General features: G+C 38.9%; 1 protein-coding gene across 10 annotated transcripts in view; it reads right to left on the bottom strand.

Annotated features, from left to right (window-relative positions):
- Window positions 1-23,438, bottom strand: part of ITSN2 (intersectin 2) — a 219,539-nt gene that overhangs the window by 130,981 nt on the left and 65,120 nt on the right. For 6 of the 10 annotated variants that reach the window (XR_010323559.1, XR_010323558.1, XM_064295094.1 and 3 more), the window contains exons 1-6: window positions 12,348-12,467; window positions 9,893-9,956; window positions 8,934-9,097; window positions 7,429-7,635; window positions 7,193-7,289; window positions 6,156-6,295 (exon numbers count right to left, since the gene is read on the bottom strand). Coding sequence is in view for 8 of the 10 variants with exons in the window: in XM_064295094.1 (XP_064151164.1) it covers window positions 6,156-6,295; window positions 7,193-7,289; window positions 7,429-7,635; window positions 8,934-9,097; window positions 9,893-9,956; window positions 12,348-12,429 (754 nt within the window). In the remaining 2 variants the exon portion in view is untranslated. Of the gene's footprint in view, window positions 1-6,155; window positions 6,296-7,192; window positions 7,290-7,428; window positions 7,636-8,933; window positions 9,098-9,892; window positions 9,957-12,347; window positions 12,468-23,438 lie in introns of those variants that run through there. The other 4 variants (XM_064295093.1, XM_010591961.3, XM_064295092.1 and 1 more) reach the window with 2 other exon arrangements.

Here is a 23,438-nt window from a genome sequence, read left to right on the forward strand (position 1 = left end):
TCCCATCCATGGTTCTCTTCCCAATTTTCACCCCAAACCCCTCCTCCCTCAGCCTTCCCTTCTTTATGCGTGACATCACTTTCACCCAGCTGCTCAGGCCAGAAACCAGGAAGTCACCCTTGATCTGTCCCTCGCCTGTACACCCATATGCAACATCAAGCCCTACAGTTCTACATCATTGCATGTCTGGGTCCTTCTCATCTTATCTGTCTCAATTTAATGTCATTTTCTCAGAAAGGCGTTGCCTGCCCACCCAATCATTCAATATACTTCATGATTGTTTCCTTTATGGCTCATATCACAGTATATAATGTAACATTTAGCATTGCTGGGTGGTGCAAATGGTTAGGTGCTCGGCTGACAACCAAAAGGTTGCAGGTTCAAGTCCATCCAGAGATTCCTTGGAGGAAAGGCCTGCCAATCTACTGCCAAAAAATCAATCATGGAAAACCCAATGGAGCACGTTCTGCACACATGGGGTTGCCACGAGTCAGAGTTGACTCAACAGCTACTCAGTTGGTTGTTTTAACGCAAAATTTATTTACCTGTTTATCTACTTTTGTGTTTCCCTCATCATGCTAATAATTTCTACTAAGACAAAAACCTTGACAGCTTTATTCACTAATGTATACTCAATGCCTGGCACACAGACACTTAATAAATATTTACTAAAGAATAAAGTTATAATCCAAAATTCCCCTCTATCTAAGGTGCGGTGGAGACTTACATGACAGCTGCTGATAATAACAGCTAACATTTATTGAGTGCTTACTATGTGTTACTGCTCAACTTCTGTTCTCTTTCTGTAACAGGTTCACGATCAGTAATGTCACTAGCAGGGTAACGATCACACAGAGGGCCGAGGAATATATTCCAGGGCAGAAAATCACTGTCTGCTTCAAGCAGCCCCTCTTGGTGAGCTAGTCTATGGCTTCCTGATCCATAAATGAATTCATATTGCTTCTCTAGAGATGCTGTCTAGCCAGTAAAGCAGGTGCAGCACCTCCTGCCCCAGGTGACTGAGCTGCTTAAGGAGAAGAGTAAGCTCCTCCTCTGGGTTCAGCCTGAGTCGTGGCCTGTTCACAACAACTCTGCACACAAGACTGTAGTCTGCCAACTCTTCCTCAGCAACAGCTCCTACTACCAAGCCAGCACTAATGCAGCTAAACCCATGCTTCACCGAGCTTTGAGAACAGAGGACTTGACGATCAGATCTATATATACTACTTAAAACAAACAAAATACTGTGTATTATAACGTGTAGTTGAATGTTTAAATTGCCTAACTTTTACTCCTTATCCATCCTATTTTCTCATCTGGCCATTTAATAGAAATTACATAAGGAAAAAACTGGAACGAGCTCAAAACCTTACCCAGCTAACTAATCCTCAGTAGATTTTACACAACAAGTGAGATTTGAGGAGGTCTTTTTTTGTGTGTGTTACAGGAGTCCTGGTGGCACAGTGGTTAACAACTTGGCTGCTAACCAAAAAGTTGGCAGTTCGAATCCACCAGGTGCTCCTTAGAAACCCTGTGGGGCAGTTCTACTCTGTCCTATACCGTTGCTATGAGTTGGAATGGACTTGACGGCAACGGGTTTGGTTTTTGGTTTTGTGTTAAAAGGAGTATTCTTCTAATAAAGAGCAATAGAAGGCTACTTTGACCTGAATGGGGTTCAATAATTAATGTCTGACATCTTGAACGAAGACGACTGAAAGTAGATCCTTTATCATTAAGCAAACAGAGTGAACAGGAGAAAGAAGAGATGGAATGTAAATGGTTAAGAGCCTACTGGTAGAGGACTTTAAATGTGTGCAGGCAAAGTGCGAATAATACAAAGGGCAACAGAGAGCCAGCAAAGCACCTAGTATAAGAAAAGCTCACTTGAGCATGCTATATTCTTGGTCTACCAATCCTGTGGATATCCTATTTCCTCTGCCTGGAATGCCAGTTCCTCCATTCTTTGCCTGGTAGTCTATTTACCCTCTAAGACCCAGCTCAAATGTCACCTCCTCTGGGAAACCTCCCTTACGTCCTCAGAGTTAGTCGCTTCCTCATTTGTATTAATCACAGCCCTGTCAAAGCACTAATTGATTACTGCGATTATATGAGCTATAACATGAACTCTTCAAAGGCACAGACCATGTCTTCCCCTTCTTTGCATTCCAGGGCCTAACAGAGTGCACAGAAAACATCTGGACTCCATAAATACTTGAGTTAGTGAATTAATCTAAATAAGTCAATAACTGAAGATTTAGGCAGAAGAGGAGAGGAGGAACAAAAGAAAGAAAATTAGATCACTATCTGGTACATTCACCGAGCAAAGCATAAACATGTAAGTCCATACATATCTGGGGCTCATGCTTAAATTCAGAACACTGGGAATGACAACTCTTCTCAAAGAAAACCCTGCCCTTAACCTATATATATCTTTAGCCCTGTAGGTCTCAGGAAAAAAAAAAAAAATTCTCTGAAAATAACACAACCACAACCTTCATACAACATGGCGCACATAAAAAATTATATTAGGGGATCATTTCCTCATAATTAGAGTCCCCATTAAGGTTCCTGGTAGCACAAGTGGTTTACACTCAGTTACTAACTCTAATACCAACTGAGATGTTTCAACAATTGGAAGCAGCACTGGAAGTGCTCATTTATCTATGCCAAGAAATTTAGAAGACAGCTACCTGGCCAACCGACTGGAAGAGATCCATATTTATGCCTATTCCCAAGAAAGGTGATCCAACTGAATGCAGAAATTATCTAACAATATCATTAATATCACATACAAGCAAAATTTTGCTGAAGATCATTCAAAAGTGGCTGCAGCAGTATATTGACAGGGAACTGCCAGAAACTCAAGCCAGATTTGGCAGAGAACGTGGAACCAGGGATATCACTGCTGATGTCAGACGGATCCTGGCTGAAAGCAGAGAATACCAGAAAGATGTTTACCTGTGTTTTACTGACTATGCTAAGGCATTTGACTGTGTGGATCATAACAAATTATGAATTACATTGCAAAGAATGGGAATTCTAAAACACTTAAGTGTGCTCATGAGAAATCTGTACATGGACCAAGAGGCAGCTGTTCAAACAGAACAAGGGGTACTGCATGGTTTAAAGTCAGAAAAGGTGTGCGTTAGGGTTGTATCCTTTCACCATACCTATTCAATCTACATGCTGAGCAAATAATCTGAGAAGCTGGATTATATGAAGAAAGGGACATCAAGATTGGAGGAAAACTCACTAACAACCTGTGTTATGCAGATGACACAACCTCGCTTGCTAAAACTGAAGAAGACTTGAAGCACTTACTGATGAAGATCAAAGACCACAGCCTTCAGTATGGATTACACAGCAACATAAGGAAAACGAAAATCCTCACAACTCGATCAATAAGCAACATCATGATGAATGGAGGAAAAATTGAGATTGTCAAGGATTTCATTTTACTTGGATCCACAATCAACACCCGTGGAAGCAGCAGTCGAGAAATCAAAAGATGCGTTGCATCGGGCAAATCGGCTGCAAAAGACCTCTTTAAAGTGTTGGAAAGCAAATACGTCACCTCGAAGACTAAGGTGCACCTGATCTAAGCTATGGTGTTTTCAGTCACCTCATATGCATGCGAAAGCTGGACATGAATAAGGAAGATCGAAGAAATATTGACGCCTTTGAACTGTGGTGTTGAAGAATACTGAATATACCATGGAGTGCCAGAAGATAAATCTGTCTTGGAAGAAGTACAACCAGAATGCAAGGATGGCTAGGCTATGTCTCATATACACTGGACATGTTATCAGGAGGGATCAGTCACTGGAGGAGGACACCATGCTTGGTAAAGTGGAGGGTCAGTGAAAAAGAAGAAGACCCTAAACAAGATGAATTGACACAGTGGCTGCAACATTGGGCACAAGCACAGCAACAACGGTGAGGACGGTGCAGGAACAGGCAGTGTTTCGTTCTGTTGTGCATAGGGTCACTATGAGTTGGGATTGACTCAACGGCACCTAACAACAACAACTTACCCTAAGGTTGGCAGTTTGAACCCACCAAGTGGTTGTCATCCAAGAAAGCCCCAGCAATCTGCTTCTATAAAGATTACAGCCAACAAAACACTATGGAGCAGATCTCCTCTGTAACACATGGGGTCGCCATGAGCTGGAATCAACTTGATGGCAATGGGTTAGGGTTCCCACTGTCCTTCGTATCCTAACACAAAACCACCTTTGTTTATACTCTATGCTTATAGTACATACGTAAAATGTACTAATCTTAACTAACACCCATAACAAGATATAGAATGCTTCCAGCATACCATAAGGGTCTTCGCAGCAAAGGAACTACAAAACTAATTTCCATCACCATCAATTAGATCCTCCTTTTCATCAGCTTCATGTAAATGGATTAAATACTATGTGTTCTTTTATGCCTGGCTTCTTTTCAGTCAATACAGTATCTGTGAGATTCATCCATGCTGTTACATGTATCAGCGGTTCATTTGTTTTTCTTATTACTGTAAAGTATTTTCTTATATGAATATACAATTTATTATCCATCCTCCTGTTGATGGATATTTAGGTTGTTTCTATTTTTTGGCTGTTTTGAATGAATTTGCCATGAACATTTCTGTACGTGCCTTTTTAAACCACTTTTGTTAATCTGAAAAAGAAACTTCTTCAATGCAATGATTTTTTCAAACAGTGGTAATTGTGACCTTACATTAGTCTCAAGTGTGTTTTAATACAATATTTCACAGATTCTAAGATGCCATCAATTATGGCACACTATTATTGTATAAAACACTAAGAAAGAAAAAAAACACTGCCAATAAAACTATGATACAGGGCTAAGACACCGAAGACTGCAACACACATCTCAATTTCAGAGATACGAAAATGTTTTTTTTTTTAAGTATGACTTAAAAATATATCTTGTTTCACATAGTTTGATTAAAATGTTACAGAACATTTTAGTTACTATGTAATATTTGATACCTACAAAATACCATATATATAATGTATATATAAGATATGGAGTGTAATAATAAAATAGTCACCATGAACCCAACCCCCCCCTAAGAACTAGATCATTACTAATGCCTTGCAGTTAATCTGTGTGCCCTGACTTTATCTCAGTGCCTTTCCCAGAGCTCTGTGTGCATAATTACCTAGCTCAAAAAATTTTTTTCATCACATAATCATGTATCCTTAAAATACTGTACATTTCTGTGCATCAATCAATTCCAAAAGACTTATTCTCCCTTGTCCCACTTCACAACTAGGGTCCTCATACTCCTGTTTCACAGACTACGTTTCATTTTCCAAACATGGCTGCACTCTTTGCTCTAGAATATCTTCTCTGTTCCCGCCAATGCCCTCGCCTTCAATCTTTATCTGTTCAAATCCAACTCTTTCATGATGGTGCTTAAATGTTCCCTTCCTGTACTTTATCTGATCTTCCATTCTACATTCCCTAGCACTTTAAAGCTCTATTATTTTTAAACACTTATTTTACTCTGTCGACAATCATAATTCATTGCTGAGAGAAGAGTGAGGGGGAAATTAAAAGGTAGAAACTCTACTTGCCTATTATCCTCCATTTATATCCCTTTTGCTGTCCTCAAACAATTAGCAGCTTGGGTAATGTTCTAGACAAGACTCAAAGGTTCTACAGGAAACTAAGGTCAAGTCTTGTGGCCACATTTTGGCTGCAGCATTAAAGGGTGAGCAGTGCTCACCTGAGGTTTTAGCAAGGCCAATCAGAGAAAAGGCCCAGCCTCTTCCCTGAGAAGGGACAGTGAGCTGAGGCTTAGTTCCACACACTCTCCCTTGTCACCCGAGGTTTTCCATTCACTGCAAAGCTTGCAGGGTAAGGGCTGATCTTCTCAAGGGAGAGGTGTCTCTTCCAAAAAGCTGGGTGTGTATCTGGGTATTCGACTTGATCATAAGAACTTTGAAGAAAGCAATCAAGTAGTATTTATCTTTGAACTCTTATACAACTTCCAATATTCGCATTTATCAAATGTCTGCTAAATTTTTTGGATGCTAAAACTTTTGATCACTACAAATTCAAATAAAGGTTCTTCAATAGAGTCCATATAAAAAGCTTTACCTCTCTCATACTCTTAAGCACTGTATGCCACTTACCTGAGAGGTATCCACTCATGCTTTTGTCAAGACTATTAAATTTCTGCCGATATTTTAATCTTGAAGGCTGAGGAACTGCCCACTCTGAGGTTCCAGTCTTGGGCGAGTTCCCTGAGAGTGAAGCAGTTGAGGAAGTTGAACTGTAACAAAATTTATTTTAAAATTTTATTTAAAATTTATTTTAAAATTTTGTTACTAAAAATAATAATTAAACTTTATAAAGCAAAGACATTAAGAATCATACCTAACAGAATAGTAATTGCTTTTGTATTTGATATTGAAAAAAATTTATTACCCTTATTCTTAATAAAGCAAATACCCACATTAAGCATAGAACGCCAAAGCACTACCATATACCAAGAACCTACTATGTTCTGGGACTTGGATTATGTTAGGGCCCTTCAAACATTACTTCTAATCCTCACGACAAACTTAAAGATATTATTATCTCCGTATTTCAGATACATAAATTACAGCTCAGAAGTGCTAAGACAATTTGGCCAAAGTCACACTATCAATGAGTGTTCAACCTAGGATAAGAAAGTTGTTCTTCTGGGTCAAAGCTAACACTCTTTGGACACAGCTTTAAAGAGTATCACAGTGATTTGTATAAGGGATTATGAATGAACACTTGATACTTCTGTGTATTCTGCAGTTTAAAAGATACCCAATCAGCAGAATTTTCTCAAGAAAGAAATTAACCTATATAATAATTATGAGATATTTTGGTAAGTATATTCATTTTTAAAGGAATAGTTCAAAGCTTGGGCAAAAAATTAACAAACTTAAAATAATAGCAAAACACTTTTACTTTACATAAAATATGTTTTTCAAAAGTAAAACACAGACATTTGAATAATTCTAAAAATTAAAAAAACGAGTTATAAGTAGTAACTTTACCTTAAGTGCTTATATTTGGCCATTGTAAAGTAAAGCCTGGATAAGCTCAGAACTTTAAAAAAGAGTTATTTGTTAAACACTCTCACTGAAAGAAAAAAGGGGAACTATTTTTTTTTTTATTAAGTATACATACATACCTGCTAGATCCTAAATCAATCAGAGACTGGGCCTTCTGTATACTAGCACCACCAAATCCTCCCATCATCAGACTATAAGACGACGTATGAGGCAATGCTGAGGGAGAGAGGGGCAGATGAGAAAAACTTACCAACAGCACAAAGTATGAAAGAAATGTATATCTATTTGGACACAAATATGATACAGTTTTGTTTCTTCATATGAAATACTGACTTATTAGGCATAAAGTACTTACTTGCAGAAGAATAAGGAATGGATAAAGGCTGGATGAGACTGACGGTTCCATTTGGTAATGATGATGTGCTACCAGAAGGCACTAGGGGAGCAGGCATCCTTAACGGAGGAAGGGTGGTCCCTGAAGTCGCAGAGGACAAGGACGTTGTTATAGGTGCAACTGGAGGCAATGACTGAGGAATGGATAGATTGGGCATGCTTCCCATTCCTAAAGCAAAGCAGAATACACTTATCAATGCTGGTAAATCAATTATAAAACACATGCCAGAAAACAAGCTTACAGTGCAGTTATGTAGAGCCTCGTGTTTCTAAAAACATTATGGGTTTGCAAACTATCTGTTCTTAGAAAATTCACTAAAGTAGCTTTGACCCAGATATGAGGTATATAAACTACGGGTTTTAATACCAATATCATGATCTACGTGAACCAAGAGAATTTCTAAGGAGTTGGAAATTCTCTTCTCTCACCATGAATAAAACTAAGCACCTTTTGCTAATTAAAAATTAGTGTCCTCAAAGAAAATGTATTAAGATTATCAAAGATGATGAATGCCACTAAGTTAGTGAACACATGTGCATGTGCATGCAAACATACCCCCCCAAAAAATATGTTCTAATTACAAGACACATTAGGAGACCCATTTACGCACATGCATTATTTGCAGGAAAAAAACACACCACAAAAATTTCGTGTGATTCAAAGACAACTGCTTAAAAGGAACAGATAAATGATGACTGTTATTCGTTTACTAACTGCTGAATACAAAGTACAGTTTGTAAGTATAATCACACAATGATTTGGTAATTACAGAGCTCACTCCAACGGTAAAATAATTTAGTATTTTAAGATTTAATAGCTGGAATGAAAGAACATGTTTCATTTACATAGAGATATCTAACTGAATGTTCCATTCAAAATGAGTGCTTCTCACATACAAGATACTTTACAAGAAATTGGCTAATCAAAATCAGTGGAAAACATACCAACTAGCTGTCTTTGATGAGAATGTAAATGAATTAGCACAAAGTCAACAACTTTTGGAACCTTTAACTTAAAGAAATTTCTATTTAAATATAATTTAAAATTACTTACCAAATTAAACCATTTCAAGTGAGTTTAAAATTGTTCAAATTTTTTCTAATGTTACTTATATAGAGCATGGAGAAAATTAATTAAGAATGGTACTCAGAATCGGCTATAAGTAGGGTGACCATATAATTTATCACCCAACTGGGATTTGTGAAAGGGGACACTAACTGGAACAGACACCAGGACAACAGCTAGGTTTGGCAATATCACAGGGCTGTCTCTGGAAAGCTGGGACCCATGGACACCCTAGCTATGACACTGAATTTAACGTTTATCTATCTCAGACATGAAAAGTAACTTGGAGTCTGGATTGTCATCTTGGACTAACAAATCTTTCCTAACCTCTGAATATTATGCCTAGGAATCAAGCTTAACTATTGAATGTGGCAAATTAACGTAATAAATACAGTACATACCAAAACGAGCAGAAATTAAGGGAGAGAACATGGGAGGCTGCTTCATAATAGGAGGGAGAACCACAGGCAACTGCTGGCCTTGAAGCTTTAGCTTGATGAGTTTCATAGCTATGGAGAACTCTTGCTGGTCCATCTTACCATCCTTGTTCAGGTCTGATAAAGCCCTAAAAGGGGAAGGAGGTGGGTATATTCGTATGTGGGGGTGATGGTAAGAAAACCAACATTACTTTTGAGGTTCGTAAAAGAAAAACAAGGACAGAACATTCACATGCAGATCATCACTAAGTTTAAAAAAAAAAAAAAAACCATGCATACAGACACACATACACGTATCTATACGAACAAAAGGCTAAAAACAGTATATTAAGAAATATTGAACAGAGATAGTACCTAATAAAAGAATCTAGAAACGTTTGAGATGAATTCCACCAGTGTGGATGGGGAGATATTATTCAAAAGTATAATAATTCTAAATTTAATTTATTCTTTTGTTCAAATATTTGCTGACTGCTTGCTACGCTGCCTGGCACTTTGCCAGGAATGAGACTATTCCATGTGTAAAAGAGATGGGGCAGAAATTGTTATTTATTGTGGCTATGTTAAAAACTAAAATCACAGACATTACAGAGATTACAGAGATTAATATTTTTAGGAGCAGGGGAAGAAAGGGATAATTTGGGGTTTACAGATGAAATAAATGAAACTAAGAAATAAGAGAAAGAATATTTTGAAATTCTACCTAACTATAAAGAAATGTTATGCTACAGATATGTATATACCTTCTTGCCTCAGAAATTCCAAAGTAATTAAAAATCTGTCCTACAAAACAAAACCCCAATTATTTTCATTTATTCAATCAAATTTATTTTCCAAAAAACACAAATAGTCAACAGCAACGGACTACAATTAAATAACAACTTTCTTTTTAACAATGTAGGTTCATCTAGAAAACACTTTACCATATTTCAGCTAAAACAGGAGCTGGCAGGCCTGACTGTAAGAAAAAGGTACGTGCTTGGTCACCTGAAGGTAAGAGAAACAAAAACCAAGTAGCACGTCAGTAAATGGGTCATTCCAATACTATTAACTATAATCATGGGCATATGCTATCACTTTCTTATACTTTTTGTTCCAATCATCAAAGAATAAATGAAACAGAACTATAGGCATTGACATATAAATATATATACACATATTAGAATATTCACATTTCTAATAAATCTCAAAATGCTTTAAGACAACAAAAGTCACAACTAAGTTATACACATTAATCAGTGATGAAATATTACACTATAAATCTTAGCTCTAACACAATAATTAGGTCTTATTTGATAATATTCCTAGTAAATGAAATTTGTGTTAAAATCCCATCACAGAGAACACTATTCCCTAGAAGACTTCTACATAAGAAAGTACCATGTGAGGAGAGCCGGTTCTCCAGGCGTCTCTCACACTGCTATATGTCTTGCTGGGTAGGCTGAGGATGTAAGATTCTAACTGCATTCCACCTGAGTCAGATCTCACAATTGGGTTTGCAGCAAGCAATCCTGAGAGAGGAAGAAATGTCTCCCCCTGGGACAAGGAGCAAGCTTGCTTACTGCTTGCTACAAAATGGCAGGTTCCCTCAAGCTCAGTGTTCCTTCCCTGTAACACAAACCTACTGGGCTCTCTACAGCACCCCCAAAGGGCTTGGGGAACAAGGGGATCAGAAAGAAATATGCTGATACTAAAGCTGCTAGCTGTGCCACAAGTAATAAAGTCCTTTGTCTCTGACTCAGGAATCTCGGGTATTCTGCCAGCATCCATGAAACAATAATAGGTAACCTATTAACTTTTAAACAGGGTAGTCAAAAATTACCTCAGAGGCCCAAACTGTTTGTACTTGGCTGCTAACCTAAGGTTGGTAGTTCAAATATACCCAGCAGTGCTGCGAAAGAAAGGCCTGGCAATCTGCTTCCTTAAAGATTATGGCCAAGAAAACCCTATGGAGCAGTTCTACTTTGTAACACATGGGGTCATCCTGAATCAACTCCATAGCAACTGTTTTTTTTTTTGGCGGGGGGGTCTTAGGGTAATCAAAGTCCAGCCCTGATACCAAGTAGTTATTACTATAGAAGTACAAATAACATTAAACTATAGTGGTTAACGTACCAAGGAGCCCTAGTGGCATAGTGGTTAAGCATTCAGCTACTAACTGAAAGATTGGGGGTTTAAATGCACCAACCACTCCGTGGGAGAAAGATGTGCAGTCTGCTTCCATAAAGATTACAGCCTTGGAAACCCTATGGGGCAGATCTACTCTGTCCTACAGTGTCGCTGTGAGTCAGAATTGACTTGATGTCAATGAGTCAGGTCAACGGCCCTAGGTAGCATAAATGGTTAAGCGCTCAACTACTAATTGAAAGGTTGGTGGTTTGAACCTGCCCAGAGGTGGCTTGAAAGAAAGGCCTGGCAATTAGCTCCTAAAAGGTCACAGCCTTGAAAACCCTGTGAAGCATAGTTCTACTCAAACACATGGGGTCTCCATGAGTCAGAATCAACTTGACAGTAACTGGTTTGGTTTTGGCTTTCAGCGGCTAACAACACATTCCAAAGTCAGGCTGAAAAATTCAAAGCCCAGATGAAACACTAACCTACTTTGTGACCTTAGGCAAATTACATAACTTCGCTAAGACTCAGTTTCACCATGTGTAAATACAGACAACAGCAGCATCTACCTCACAGGGGTGTTGTGAAGCTTAAATGGGAGGATGTATTTAGCACAGCATCTGGCATTCAGTACAGACTCAGTAAATGTTGGTCAGTATAGTTACTATTATTGTAAATAAAGCATTATGGTGCTTTGGCACAAAAATAAGCTTTATTTATAGAAAAAATACGAAAGATATACCTAAATTAATCCACTTTTGGTTTGGTTCTTTCTACAAAGCAAGGGCTATTGTTAACAGTGTTCAGTGTAGCCTCAAAGACAGAAAGCTAGCATTATGAAAAAAGATTCGATATATATTTCTACTAGATTACAATACTGCTGATCATTACACTACTAATTGGAACATCTTAAGAGAATACTAATAAATTTGCTTTAAAAACTAAAGTCTCAATTACCTTATGAAATAAACCGAGAACATTCTAGATGTGATGTTAAAATGTGAAACTGGATAATTAAACTGAAATTATTGACTATCATTTGGGATTCTGAAAAAGATTTTCCATATACCAACTCTAACACCCCAAATTAAGATAGTTCCAGGAAAAATAAATTAGTATTTTTTTAATTAATTCTAGGATTCTGATTGATATGAATTTTATCACTTTAATAATGCAAATCTGATGGCAGTCAAATTAAAACTACTTCTAAGAGACATGAAAAGGAATGTAATTCATAAACAAATTAAAAAACAACAATCAACCAACCTGTTATGTACCCTCCTGAAGGTTTGAGGTTATCAAACTGCTTGTCATGCTTAGTCCGCTCTTCAGAGGTAATAGCCCACATGTTTGGCCCTCCTAAAACATAAGAGAAAAACAAAGAAACTACAGAGTATGTATGAGCATGCGCAAAATACAATTCTAAAATGTAAGTATGAACCACAAGTGTCCATTTAATGACAGGACTTCATATCTGAATGGACACAAAAAGTACAGCTTTATCATAACCACGCATGGCATGGCCATCAACATCTACTGAACAATTACTATATACCACTCACTATATATTTTTTATATACAGGCAGTGAGATAAATACTGGCAATAAAAAAAATGAATAAAACGTTTTCATCCTCAAAGAACTGACATTCAAGAAAAAAACTACTAGCATTTACAGTGCTAACCTGTGAAGGACCTAAGCAGAAGTAAATACAAAAAGCTATACTAGAATCGGAAACCCTGGTGGCATACTGGTTAAGTGCTACGGCTGCTAAGCAAAGGGTCGGCAGTTCAAATCCACCAGGCGCTCCTTGGAAACTCTGTGGGGCAGTTCTACTCTGCGCTATAGGGTCGAAGTGAGTCGGAATCAACTCGACGACATTGCGTTTTTTTCTGGGTACATTAGAGTCAGAAGCCAACAAGGATGAGAAAAGAGGAAAGGTAAGATTAAGAAAGTACCTTGAAGCTTGGCTTGCATTTTGCCTGTGAAGACGGTAGGATAACGGCATTTCAAACAGAAGGGGCAAAGCACAAGAAGTAAAGGCATGTTCAAGATTTTGCAAGTACACTAAGTAGACTAATAGCTAAAGCACCATTTGAATGTGAGAAAGTGGTAAGAAGTAGGTTGGCTGAAATTAATTATAAATGGTCTTAAAACATTATGCTCAAATGTCTCAACTTTACCCATGAAGTTACGGACAGACATCTGGTATTTTTTTATATGTAAACTTTTTAGTTTGAAATTCTTTTAGACTCACTGAAAAGTTACAAAGGTAGTACTGAGAGTTGTTACATACTGTTCACCAGTTTCCACTAATGTTGACATCTTGCATAAAACAAATTAACAATGGTACACTACTACTAAAAAACTAGCTAAATTAAATATCTCTCCTCCAGCAGTAGTGGCTGATAAACCCCAACAAAACTAGACTCTTTGGGTATTGGTGACAGTACAAGTCTCTGTGACTAATGAGTCTGCCAGTTGTGGCAGCTGGCAAAAAAAAGCAGCCGCTACCTGGAGCACTCCTGGGGTCTGGAACTAGTGGATTCCCTGACACTGCTACCAGGTTCCCTTTTGAAAAGTAGCTATTAGCTGGCTGTTGAGCTCTCCTTGAAGCTAAATCGGTGATGCACAAAGGCCTAGAGACTCTCCCATCTGATATTCCCATGTTGGGATGGGTCAACTTGAATTCCATGGCTAAGAAGGTATAATCAGTCGTCACTTAAATTTATGTTTATCAAATGGAAATGGCATATTCAAGAACACAGCTGGCCTGGCCCCTGGCATCTTAGCTTTACATGAAAAAGTAGCAGCTCTGAAGGGAAACTTTATCCTTAGCTCCACTGTCTAAATCAAATCTATGGGAACAATGAAGTTCTAGAGGTTCTCCTCAATGCCTGGGGGGCCTGGTTCAGCTGAAAGCCAATGGTGTCCTCTGCGCTGCAATGGCTGCTCAGCCTCAGAGCTAGCTGTGCAGAACCAAAAGCAGACATGGTCATTGTGTTTACTCGGCAGAGCCCAGATTCTTGGGACACTGCCAATGGCCTACCTGTTTGGTTTACCACTTGGAAAACTACAGACTGACAAAGATTAAAGACATGTTCTTTGGAGCTGCAAATTGAAAACAGTTTTTGTCTGGGTCACTCTTGTAGATAACTTTACCCATGGTAAAGGCCTTTTTTTTTTTTTTTTTCTTTTGCCTTTCAGAACTGCCCCCTGGAGCCTTACTTCCCAAGGAAAGTGCCCAGGTGCAGCTCTTCTAAACTGTTTTAAGTCCCTTAGATTTAAGGGACTGCTGAGTCTGCCACACCCCCCACCAGGTGAGTCTGACCACCATTACCGCTACCCTCACCCAGAGTCTATCAGGAACATCAGCCTGGTTCCTGCACCTTCCATGCATATCCCCCTGCAGATGTCTTCTTCACCCCCATTCTCAGTAATGGATAAATTCCACCTAGTTGGTGATGTGGGCAAACAGGACAGGCTGAACTAACTGCCCCCAGGCAGTCCTCCCAATAAGAAGGAATGTTGTTGTTAGATGCCATCCAGTTGGTTCTAACTCATGTATAATAGAACAAAACACTGCCTGGTCCTGTACCATTCTCACAATTGTTGCTATGTTTGAGCCCATTGTTGCTGTCATTGTGTCAATACATCTCATTGACGGTCTTCCTCTTTTTCACTGGCCCTCTACTTTACCAAGCATGATGCTCTTTTCCAGGGACTGGTCCCTTCTGATAACATGTTCAAAGTACGTGAGACAAAGTCTCTCCATCCTCACTTTTAAGGAGCATTCTGGCTGTACTTCTTCCAAGCCAAATTTATGAGTTCTTCTGGCAATCCGTGGTATATTCAATATTCTTTGCCAACACCATAATTCAAAAGAATCAATTCTTTGGTCTTCCATATTCACTGTCCAGCTTTTGTATGCATATGAGGCAACTGAAAATACCATAGCCTGGGTCAGGCGCACCTTAGTCCTCAAAATGACATCTTTGCTTTTTCACACTTTAAAGAGGCCGTATACAGCAGATTTGCCAAATGCAATACATCATTTGATTTCCTCACTGCTGCTTCCGTAGGTGTCGATTGTGGATCCAAGTAAAACAAAACCCTTAACAACTTCAACGTTTTCTCCATTTATCATGAAGTTACTTATTGGTCCAATTGTGAGGATTTTTGTTTACTTTACGTTGAGGTGTAATCCATACTGAAGGTTGTAGTCTTTGATCGTCATCAGTAAGTGCTTCAAGTCCCCTTCACTTTCAGCAAGCAACGTTGTGTCATCTGCATAACACAGATTGTTAATAAGTCTTCCTCCCATCCTGATGCTGCGTTCTTCTTCGCCTAGTCCAGTTTCTCAGATTATTTGCTCAGCATAAGAACTGGATAAATATGGTGAAAGGATACAACCCTTTCCTGATTTTAAACCACACAGTATCCCCTTGTTCTGTTCAAATGATTGCCTTTTGGCCTACGTACAGGTTCCATATGAACACAATGAAGTGTTCTGGTAAACGCATCCTTCGCAATGTTATCCATGATCTGTTAACAATCCGCACAGTCAAACGCATTTGCATAGTCAATAAAACATAGATAAACAGGAGCCATGATGATGCAGTGGTTAAAGCACTCGGCTGCTAACCAAAATGATGGTGGTTTGAACCCACCAGCTGCTCTGGGAGAAAGATGTGGCAATCTGCTTCCATAAAGATTTACAGCCTTGGAAACCCTATGAGGTAATTCTACTCTGTCCTACAGCATCACAATGAGTCGGAATCAACTCTATGGCAATGAGTAACAAGGACTAGACTCAATTATTCAAACTAAACTGGGACTACTAAAGTTCGGCAGCCATACAGGAGGCCACTTTAGAGACAGTGTCAACCTGTACTCCCTTTCTGATGTAGGTCCCAGTTGTGGGGGCTTCAACAATTCAGGTGTGAGCAATATTTTCTTTTCCAAGTATACAGTGTGTGCCCTTGAGATTGTACTTCTGCTACGGACAACAGGCTTTAACTTGTCTCCCTCCCAGAAACACAGTAATATGCACCTTAGGGACAGTCACAAGAGACCTTCAAGTGTTTAAGGAAAAACCTCATTGGCCCTGAAAGGCATTCAGGTCAGCCTCAACTCATTGGTCAGAGCTGTTACAGAATTACCCTAGATTTCCTTGTTGCAGGCCAAGGTGGAAGGTGAACAGTTGTGGTACCTGGATTAATGCCTCAGGTCAAGCAGAAAAGTCAACACACAATTTAAGGAGAAAGTCATTTGGTTTAGTTTATGGGACCCTCGAGAGCACAGCTGAAACTACAGCAGGGTGAGACCAACCTGATGCTTGGAGCCATTAAGGGTAGCTTTAACTAAACGCTGCAGGAACCAAATCAAACAGATTTGGTCCCAGCCCTGGTCAGATCAGAGTGGCCAAATGAGTGATACACTAATGGGAAAATTTGCCGAAAGCCAAGATAGTCTAGAAAGAAAAGACTGTTGGGAAACAATTCTACTGAGCCTCTCGTATTTCCGTATGTCTTGTGAGTGAAAGCACTAAGAGGGCTTTCGTCCCAGATTATCTTTTCAAGGATGTTTGTATAACAAACATAGGGGTTTCTTAAACTCAAGGTTCCTCAGTTACGACACAAAGCCACTGAGTACGCAGCATCCACCTAGGCCCACCCCACGCTGCCCTCATGGGGCTTAGCAGGCAAAGGGAACTAACATGCACGTGAAACTCATGCTACCTGCTATGTCATGAGTAATAAAATCCTCTGTCTCTGATGAAAAATACTTGAAACTCAGTAAAATCTTAGTCCCTTCATGGTTCTTGATCTCCTTGGATCTATTTGATGTTTTCATCATTTTGGGGAAATTCTCAGACAATTTCTTCTGCCCTTTCTCTTTCTCTTGTCTTCTATTGGAACTCTAATTACACATGTTAGGCCATTTGATGGTATCAATTCTAGGACACTTTGTTATAATTCCCTCCACACACTCTTTTTTTCTCTTTGTATTTTAGTTTGGGTAATTTCTATTGACCTATATATATATATTTTTTTTATATGCATACTCATTAGTCCTTTCCTTGGCTGTGTTGAGGCTACTAATAAGTAGCCTGAAGGAACTTTGTATTTCTGATTTTTTTTACTTTTAGCATTTCTATTTGACTCTTCCTTACAGTATCCACCTCTCTGCTAAAAGTCCCATTCTGTTCATGCTCACTTTTTCTACTAGATATTTTCTCTACTAGATACATTAACATATTCACTGTAGTTATTTTAAAGTCTCTGCCTGATAGCTTCAATATCTAGGTCATTTCTGAGTCTAGTTCTGTTCATTTTTTTGGCTCTTGGCAACTGCTTTTATTTTCTTGTGTGTCTAATTTTTTGAATGCCAAATATCATAGTAAAGACTGAGGTAAACAGTATTTATGCCTTGAAATGGGCACACCTCTTCTGTCAGGCCATTAGTGCAGGATATTGAGTCAGCTGATTCAGCTGGGTTTTATCGTTGTTTTATTATGAATATCTTCAGTGCTTTAAATCCCTCTAGGAGTGGGCAACTGTTGTCCTGTATTAATGCTGGGGACTGGGGTTTTCTCAGCCCTCCTCCTCCAGCTTTCATCCCTACCTGCACCACTGAGGTTTTCTGTCCATGCTGTTGCCTCTCTTCCACTGGTAGACTGCTGTTGCTTATTATTCCATCCTGGGCCTGGCTTTAATTGAGGATAGGCAGTGTTCTCTGTCGTTCTGATCCACATTCAAATCTTAAGCAGGCCCTGTGTACCTGGACCTGGAGGGGTGGATTTCTCGGTATTCCTGCTCCTCCTCCCTGTAATATTCAAACTCTTCCTTGTATCTGTGGTTGGTCTTGGGAGGGCCTCTCCTGCTGTTCCCCCTGTAGTAAACCTATGCTGAATACTAAATATATTAGGCCCAAGAAGATTTCTTTCCCTTCCTTCAGTTGTAAGGAATCCCTAGGTGGCACAGTTAGGCACTTGACTACTAACTAAAGACTGGCAGTTTGAATTCACCCAGAGGTGCCTTGCAGGAAAGGTGTGGTGATACGTTTCTGAAAGATCACAGCCGTTAAAAACCCTATGGAGCATAGTTCTATTCTGAAACACAGGGGGCCACCATTAGTTGGAATCCACTTGGTGGCAACTGGTCTGGTTTTGGTTTTCTTCAGCGGGAAAAGTTTTTCTTTTACCATTACTCTAGCAACAATGTATCTTTTGCCTGTGTCCTTAGATCAGTAGTGTTTGCTGACCCTCTCTCAGTGGCTTAAGGCTCTTATTTAGTAAGAGAAAAAGGATCCAGGCAAGTACATGATATATTGTGCCTGTCCCCCACAGCTCCCTGTAACACGGAGGTGGAGGCTCTCCCTGGTCTTCTGCATGGCCCCCAATCTTTCTGCTGAACACCCAGTTGATGCTCACAGAAAAGACTTTGGAAGTATATGAATTCCCCTTTATCTGTGGTAACCAGTTATTCTAGACTGACATGCTAGCCCTTACTTGGCTTCTGGTAGTTCATTAAAATTTTAACTGATTTCTTCTTATCTACTTGTATGGTGTGTGGATGGTGCCTCTTCCACCCATGCTTACCACAGGTGAGACAATTGTGTATTCTGTCTCTCCTTGGAGGACCTTGTCCCTCTGATTAATTTGTATAACTTGAGGGTTTTAAACTAAGTTTTCTGATAGGCTCAAGGAAAAATTATTTTGTAGTTTATCTGCCTTTTTCTTATTAGGATACGAGCCACATCCTTTGCAACTATCTACATCCTAAGTGGAAGCAGAAATTTCTTATTTTTTCTTTAAAATATAGAATTAGGGAAAAAGTATAAGATTGACGACACTTTCGACAAAGTCCTAGGCCTTTTACCTAATTTAGCTAACAGAAAGATATTGTCTAAGTCTTAATGCAGCTTCTGGTTGTGTTAACATTAGTATAGTGTCTAAAAGAATGAAAGCAAAAATCCCAGTATGATACCAACATCATTAAAACAACATTTAAAAATATAATGTTCGTCTTTTTAAAAAAGGTTAATTTGTATAGATTTTATAAATTAAATATACTCACTGCAAAAAATTTCAAAAAAATAGAAAAGCATAAACAATAAAGATCCTCCATAATTTCATTATTAGCATATTTTCGTATATATGGATATTCTATAATATGTTCATTTTACATAAAAATTTATTACACTATTTATATTATTCATAATTATATCTGCTAAACATCTTTCTACTTTAACAAATATAGATCTAGGCCAGTGTTTTTAAAAGTATCGTTCGGGGACTCCTAGGTCCTTGAGAACCTTCCAGAGGGTTGATAATATCAAAAGTAGTTTCATGATAAAAACAAAAAACCCACTGCTGTTGAGTTGATTCCAACTCATAGAGACCCTATATATTATACACAGTAGAACTTCCCCATACGGTTTCCAAGGAACTGCTGGTGGATTTGAACTGCCAACCTTTTGGTTAGCAGCCTGAGCTCATACCCACAGTGGAACCACTGAGCCACCAGTAATTCTACGTCACTACATAATACACCAGTAGTATTGTGCCCCCATAATACTACATCATCTGCCTTTTCACTCTTTGAGTCATAAATATACCATGGAGTTTTCCAGAGGCTGTATGACATGATATTACAACAGACTGAATGCAAATCCAGATGAGAACTCAGCTGTCTTCTACTAAGTGATACACTAAAGAAATCTGCAAAAATACAAGACAATTCCACTCTTCACCTCTTTTTTTATTATTATTATTGTTTTGGAAAGTGTAATTATTTTTTATAAAAATAATTTATGATAACATTAGCGGGTTTACTGTTTCTTTAAATGAATCAATAAATATTTAACATTTTTCTTATTTGCAATTCCTAATATGACAAAAACTGACAGATATAACCTACATTTAAAAAAAAGGCTTTTGGTATCCTCAATAAAGTTTAAAAGAGCAAAGGAATCCTGAGACCAAAAATTTTAAGACCTGCTTATCTAGATTATCAGTTTCAATAGCAGTCAGTGTAGCAGTCTAATGTCATAATTTACTGGACCTACTGGCTTACTGGAAAGCTTGGTGGCACAGTGGTTACAGCTACGGCTGCTAACCAGAAGGTTGGCAGTTCAAATCTACCAGGCGCTCCCTGGAAGCCCTGTGGGGCAGTTCTACTCTGTGCTATAGGATCATTATGAGTCAGAATGGGCTTGGTTTTTAGGTTTACTGGCTTACTTATTACTATTATTACTTAGGCCATTTCCAGTTTTTTTCTGTCATAAACAATTCAGCACTGAATATCTTTTAAATACTTATTATCTCAATAAATTTGAAGAAATATTATTGCTCGGTCAAAACACATACACGTTTCAAAAATTGATACATTAATGTGGTAACAATTTATATTCCCATCAACAGTGTATAAGAGCACACTGTTTCTCCTTCACTGATGTGCACTATCACTTTTCCTATACTGTGGCACTAAGGGGCCAAAAAGAAAAACCCTTGTTTTAATTTTCACTTACTAGATTACTAATGCAGTTGAGAATTTTAATATGTTTATTGGTTACTTAAAAGTTATCCTTACAAATTTCCTATTAATGTCCTAAAAAATAAAAACAACCCCACTGCTGTCCAAGATTCACGGTGACTGACTCATGGTGACCCCATGTGTTGCACAGTAGAAGAACTGAGCTCCATAGGGTTTTCTTGGCTGTAATCTTTATGCCCTTGTATTATGACCACCTGACCCAGACCTGCTGTAAAAATGGTGTGGCAGGGGCATCCAACCTCTAACTTCACAAGAGGGAAGGAGAGAATCAAGATGAACAGCCCAAAGGTGATTCTTATGCGATAGAAGTCAGACATGCCTCCTCCCCGCAACCTTTTTACCAATTCCGACACCAACCATCCCTCCCACGGCACTCTCTACTTTTCTGGTGGGTTTAATAATTCATTGTAGTGGCCACACAGAACTCACAGACCATACTCACAGATACAGGGTTTACTAAGGAAGTAACAGGTTACAACTCAGGTTTAGGAACACTCAGGATACAGTTCTTCCATCAGGACAGCCGCTTCTCAGCTGTTGCCTATATGCAGGTCTCCGCCTAGGCCTTGGCCCCTTGGCCTGGTTTCTGCCCTGCTCAGGCAAATGTTACAAAGCTCTTTTAGCTCTTCCGGTAAGTGCTCAGATGCACACCACTCAACCAGTAAGCCTCAGCCTGAAGGCACTCAGCTCTAGCTCTGTGGGTCAGCAAACCTAGCTCCAGGGGCACCCTATACCGCCAGAAATCGTCCTGCTCAAGGGCACTTGGCTTTCTCACTCTGTTGGCTGGCAGGCCTACAACGTGTCTCCTGACGGTCTGCTGACAGTCTCCTGGTTCTGCTGCCTCTGCTGCCACCATTTCTCTGCCACTGCTCCTAGCTGTCTCTTGCCATCTCCACTGTCACAGCTCTCTCTCTCCAACTCCTGGGTCAAGGCACTTTGCAGCGTAGGGATCCCAGTTCCAAAAGATGTGCTCTGCTCCCATCTCTTCTTCTTGGTGGTAGTCAGGTTCCCTCCTCTGCTCTGGAATTGGCTCTCTTTTAAGCCTAGCAGGATGGCAGAACTGACCAATCCCCTTGTCAGGGTTCCATACACCTTAGTTGCATGGTCCTAGTCCCACAAGGGTGCCATGCACCTTTTTTACACTATTAGCAATCCCCTTGGTGGGCTACAAGCACCTCATTTGCATAGCCCCACCTAGTCATTTGGTGGGAGTTACTAAGACTATGGCTAGAAGAACCCTGTTAGGTAACTCACTATACTGCAATAATGTACTATAAAAGGTTTTAAAAACACTGATTACCTAACAAATTTTTTAGGTAAAAAAATGTAAACTGTGTCACTAACATAAACTTATTTAATATTTAATAACAGAAAAAACAACACAAAATATAAAAGCCAAGGATAAAAGAAAAAAATTTTTTTTTTTTTTTTGTGCTGGTAATATATTCTATCTCCAGAAAGGAAATCCTTAAGAATTTCACGACGCACATCTCACCCTGGGACCTGCATTCCCTTACTTGGACTGCCATTCACATCATCCCCCTCCCACTTCAAATATTATCTTTCAAGTTCCATGGCAGGTGTCACTTCCTCCAGGAAGCTGTTCCTGACACCTTCAGGTTGGATGAACTGCTTTCTCCTCTAGATTATCAAGAGACTTCATGCTTCTACAGAGCACTTAGAAAGGTGATGTAAATGTTTTCTGTCCATCTGTCCCACCAGACTGTGAGTCCCTCGAAGACCGGAGCTTTTGGTACTTATATCCCCGTTATGAGTCGAAATCGATGGCATTGGGTTTATTGGGTATCCCCAGAACCAGCAGAGAGGCCAGCACAGAGCAAACACTTGAAATGATTGATAAATAAATATGTGTATGAATTACAGAAGTGAGTAAAGAGATGCTTGGAGGAATATAAAAGGCACTTACAAATCTCTTTCTTGTTTATCCCACATATATTTTATACCAGCTCTCTGAAGAGGTCTTTTATAGCTCTACACAACCAACATGCTAATGAACATCTATACTTAACTTCTGACTACCTTTTCAGTTTACTCAATTTCTCAATTTCTACCAATAAGAAACCAAACACGTTTAGGTATATAAACTCATACATATATGCTCCTATAAAGTATAAAAATCTGTCTTACAAAGTTGTTTCCAGGAATCTATAACACTGAAATGCAGGTACCCGCTTTAATTGTAAACACCAGGATAGATTTAACAAGTTTTTCTTAGCCCTAAATGACTGGATAAAAAAAAAAAAACCTAAAAACATTCTCTCTTAAACAGACTTTTTAAGATGAAAGTTAAAAATAAACAGATGTAGTTTTGAAAAAATAAGAACCTAAAATAGCTAAACCTACACACTTTCTACATAAAGAAGCAGCACATACATTGTTAAAAAAAATTACTGGGTTTATCAGTTTATTACAAAATAACTGGATAAATCTGTCACGTTTCCTGAGACTACGAAGGAAAGATAGTGTTGCAAGGGAATTGATTTTCTACTACCCACTACCCACTGCTTACTGTATGACTACAAAAACATGATGACAATGATAAAAAAAAAAAAACCTAAGAATGACAAATCAGCTGCAAAAGACCTCTTTAAAGTGCTGAAAAGCAAAGATGTCGCCTTGAGGACAAAGGTGTGCCCGACCCAAGCCATGTTGTTTTCAATCGCCGCATATGCATGTAAAAACTGGACAATGAATACGGAAGCCGGTAGCACTGACGTCTTTGAATTGTGGTGTTGACGGAGAATGCTGAATATACCATGGACTGCCAAAAGAACGAA

This window comes from Loxodonta africana, chromosome 12 (assembly GCF_030014295.1).
Source record: "Loxodonta africana isolate mLoxAfr1 chromosome 12, mLoxAfr1.hap2, whole genome shotgun sequence".
Classification (NCBI taxonomy): Eukaryota; Metazoa; Chordata; class Mammalia; order Proboscidea; family Elephantidae; genus Loxodonta; species Loxodonta africana.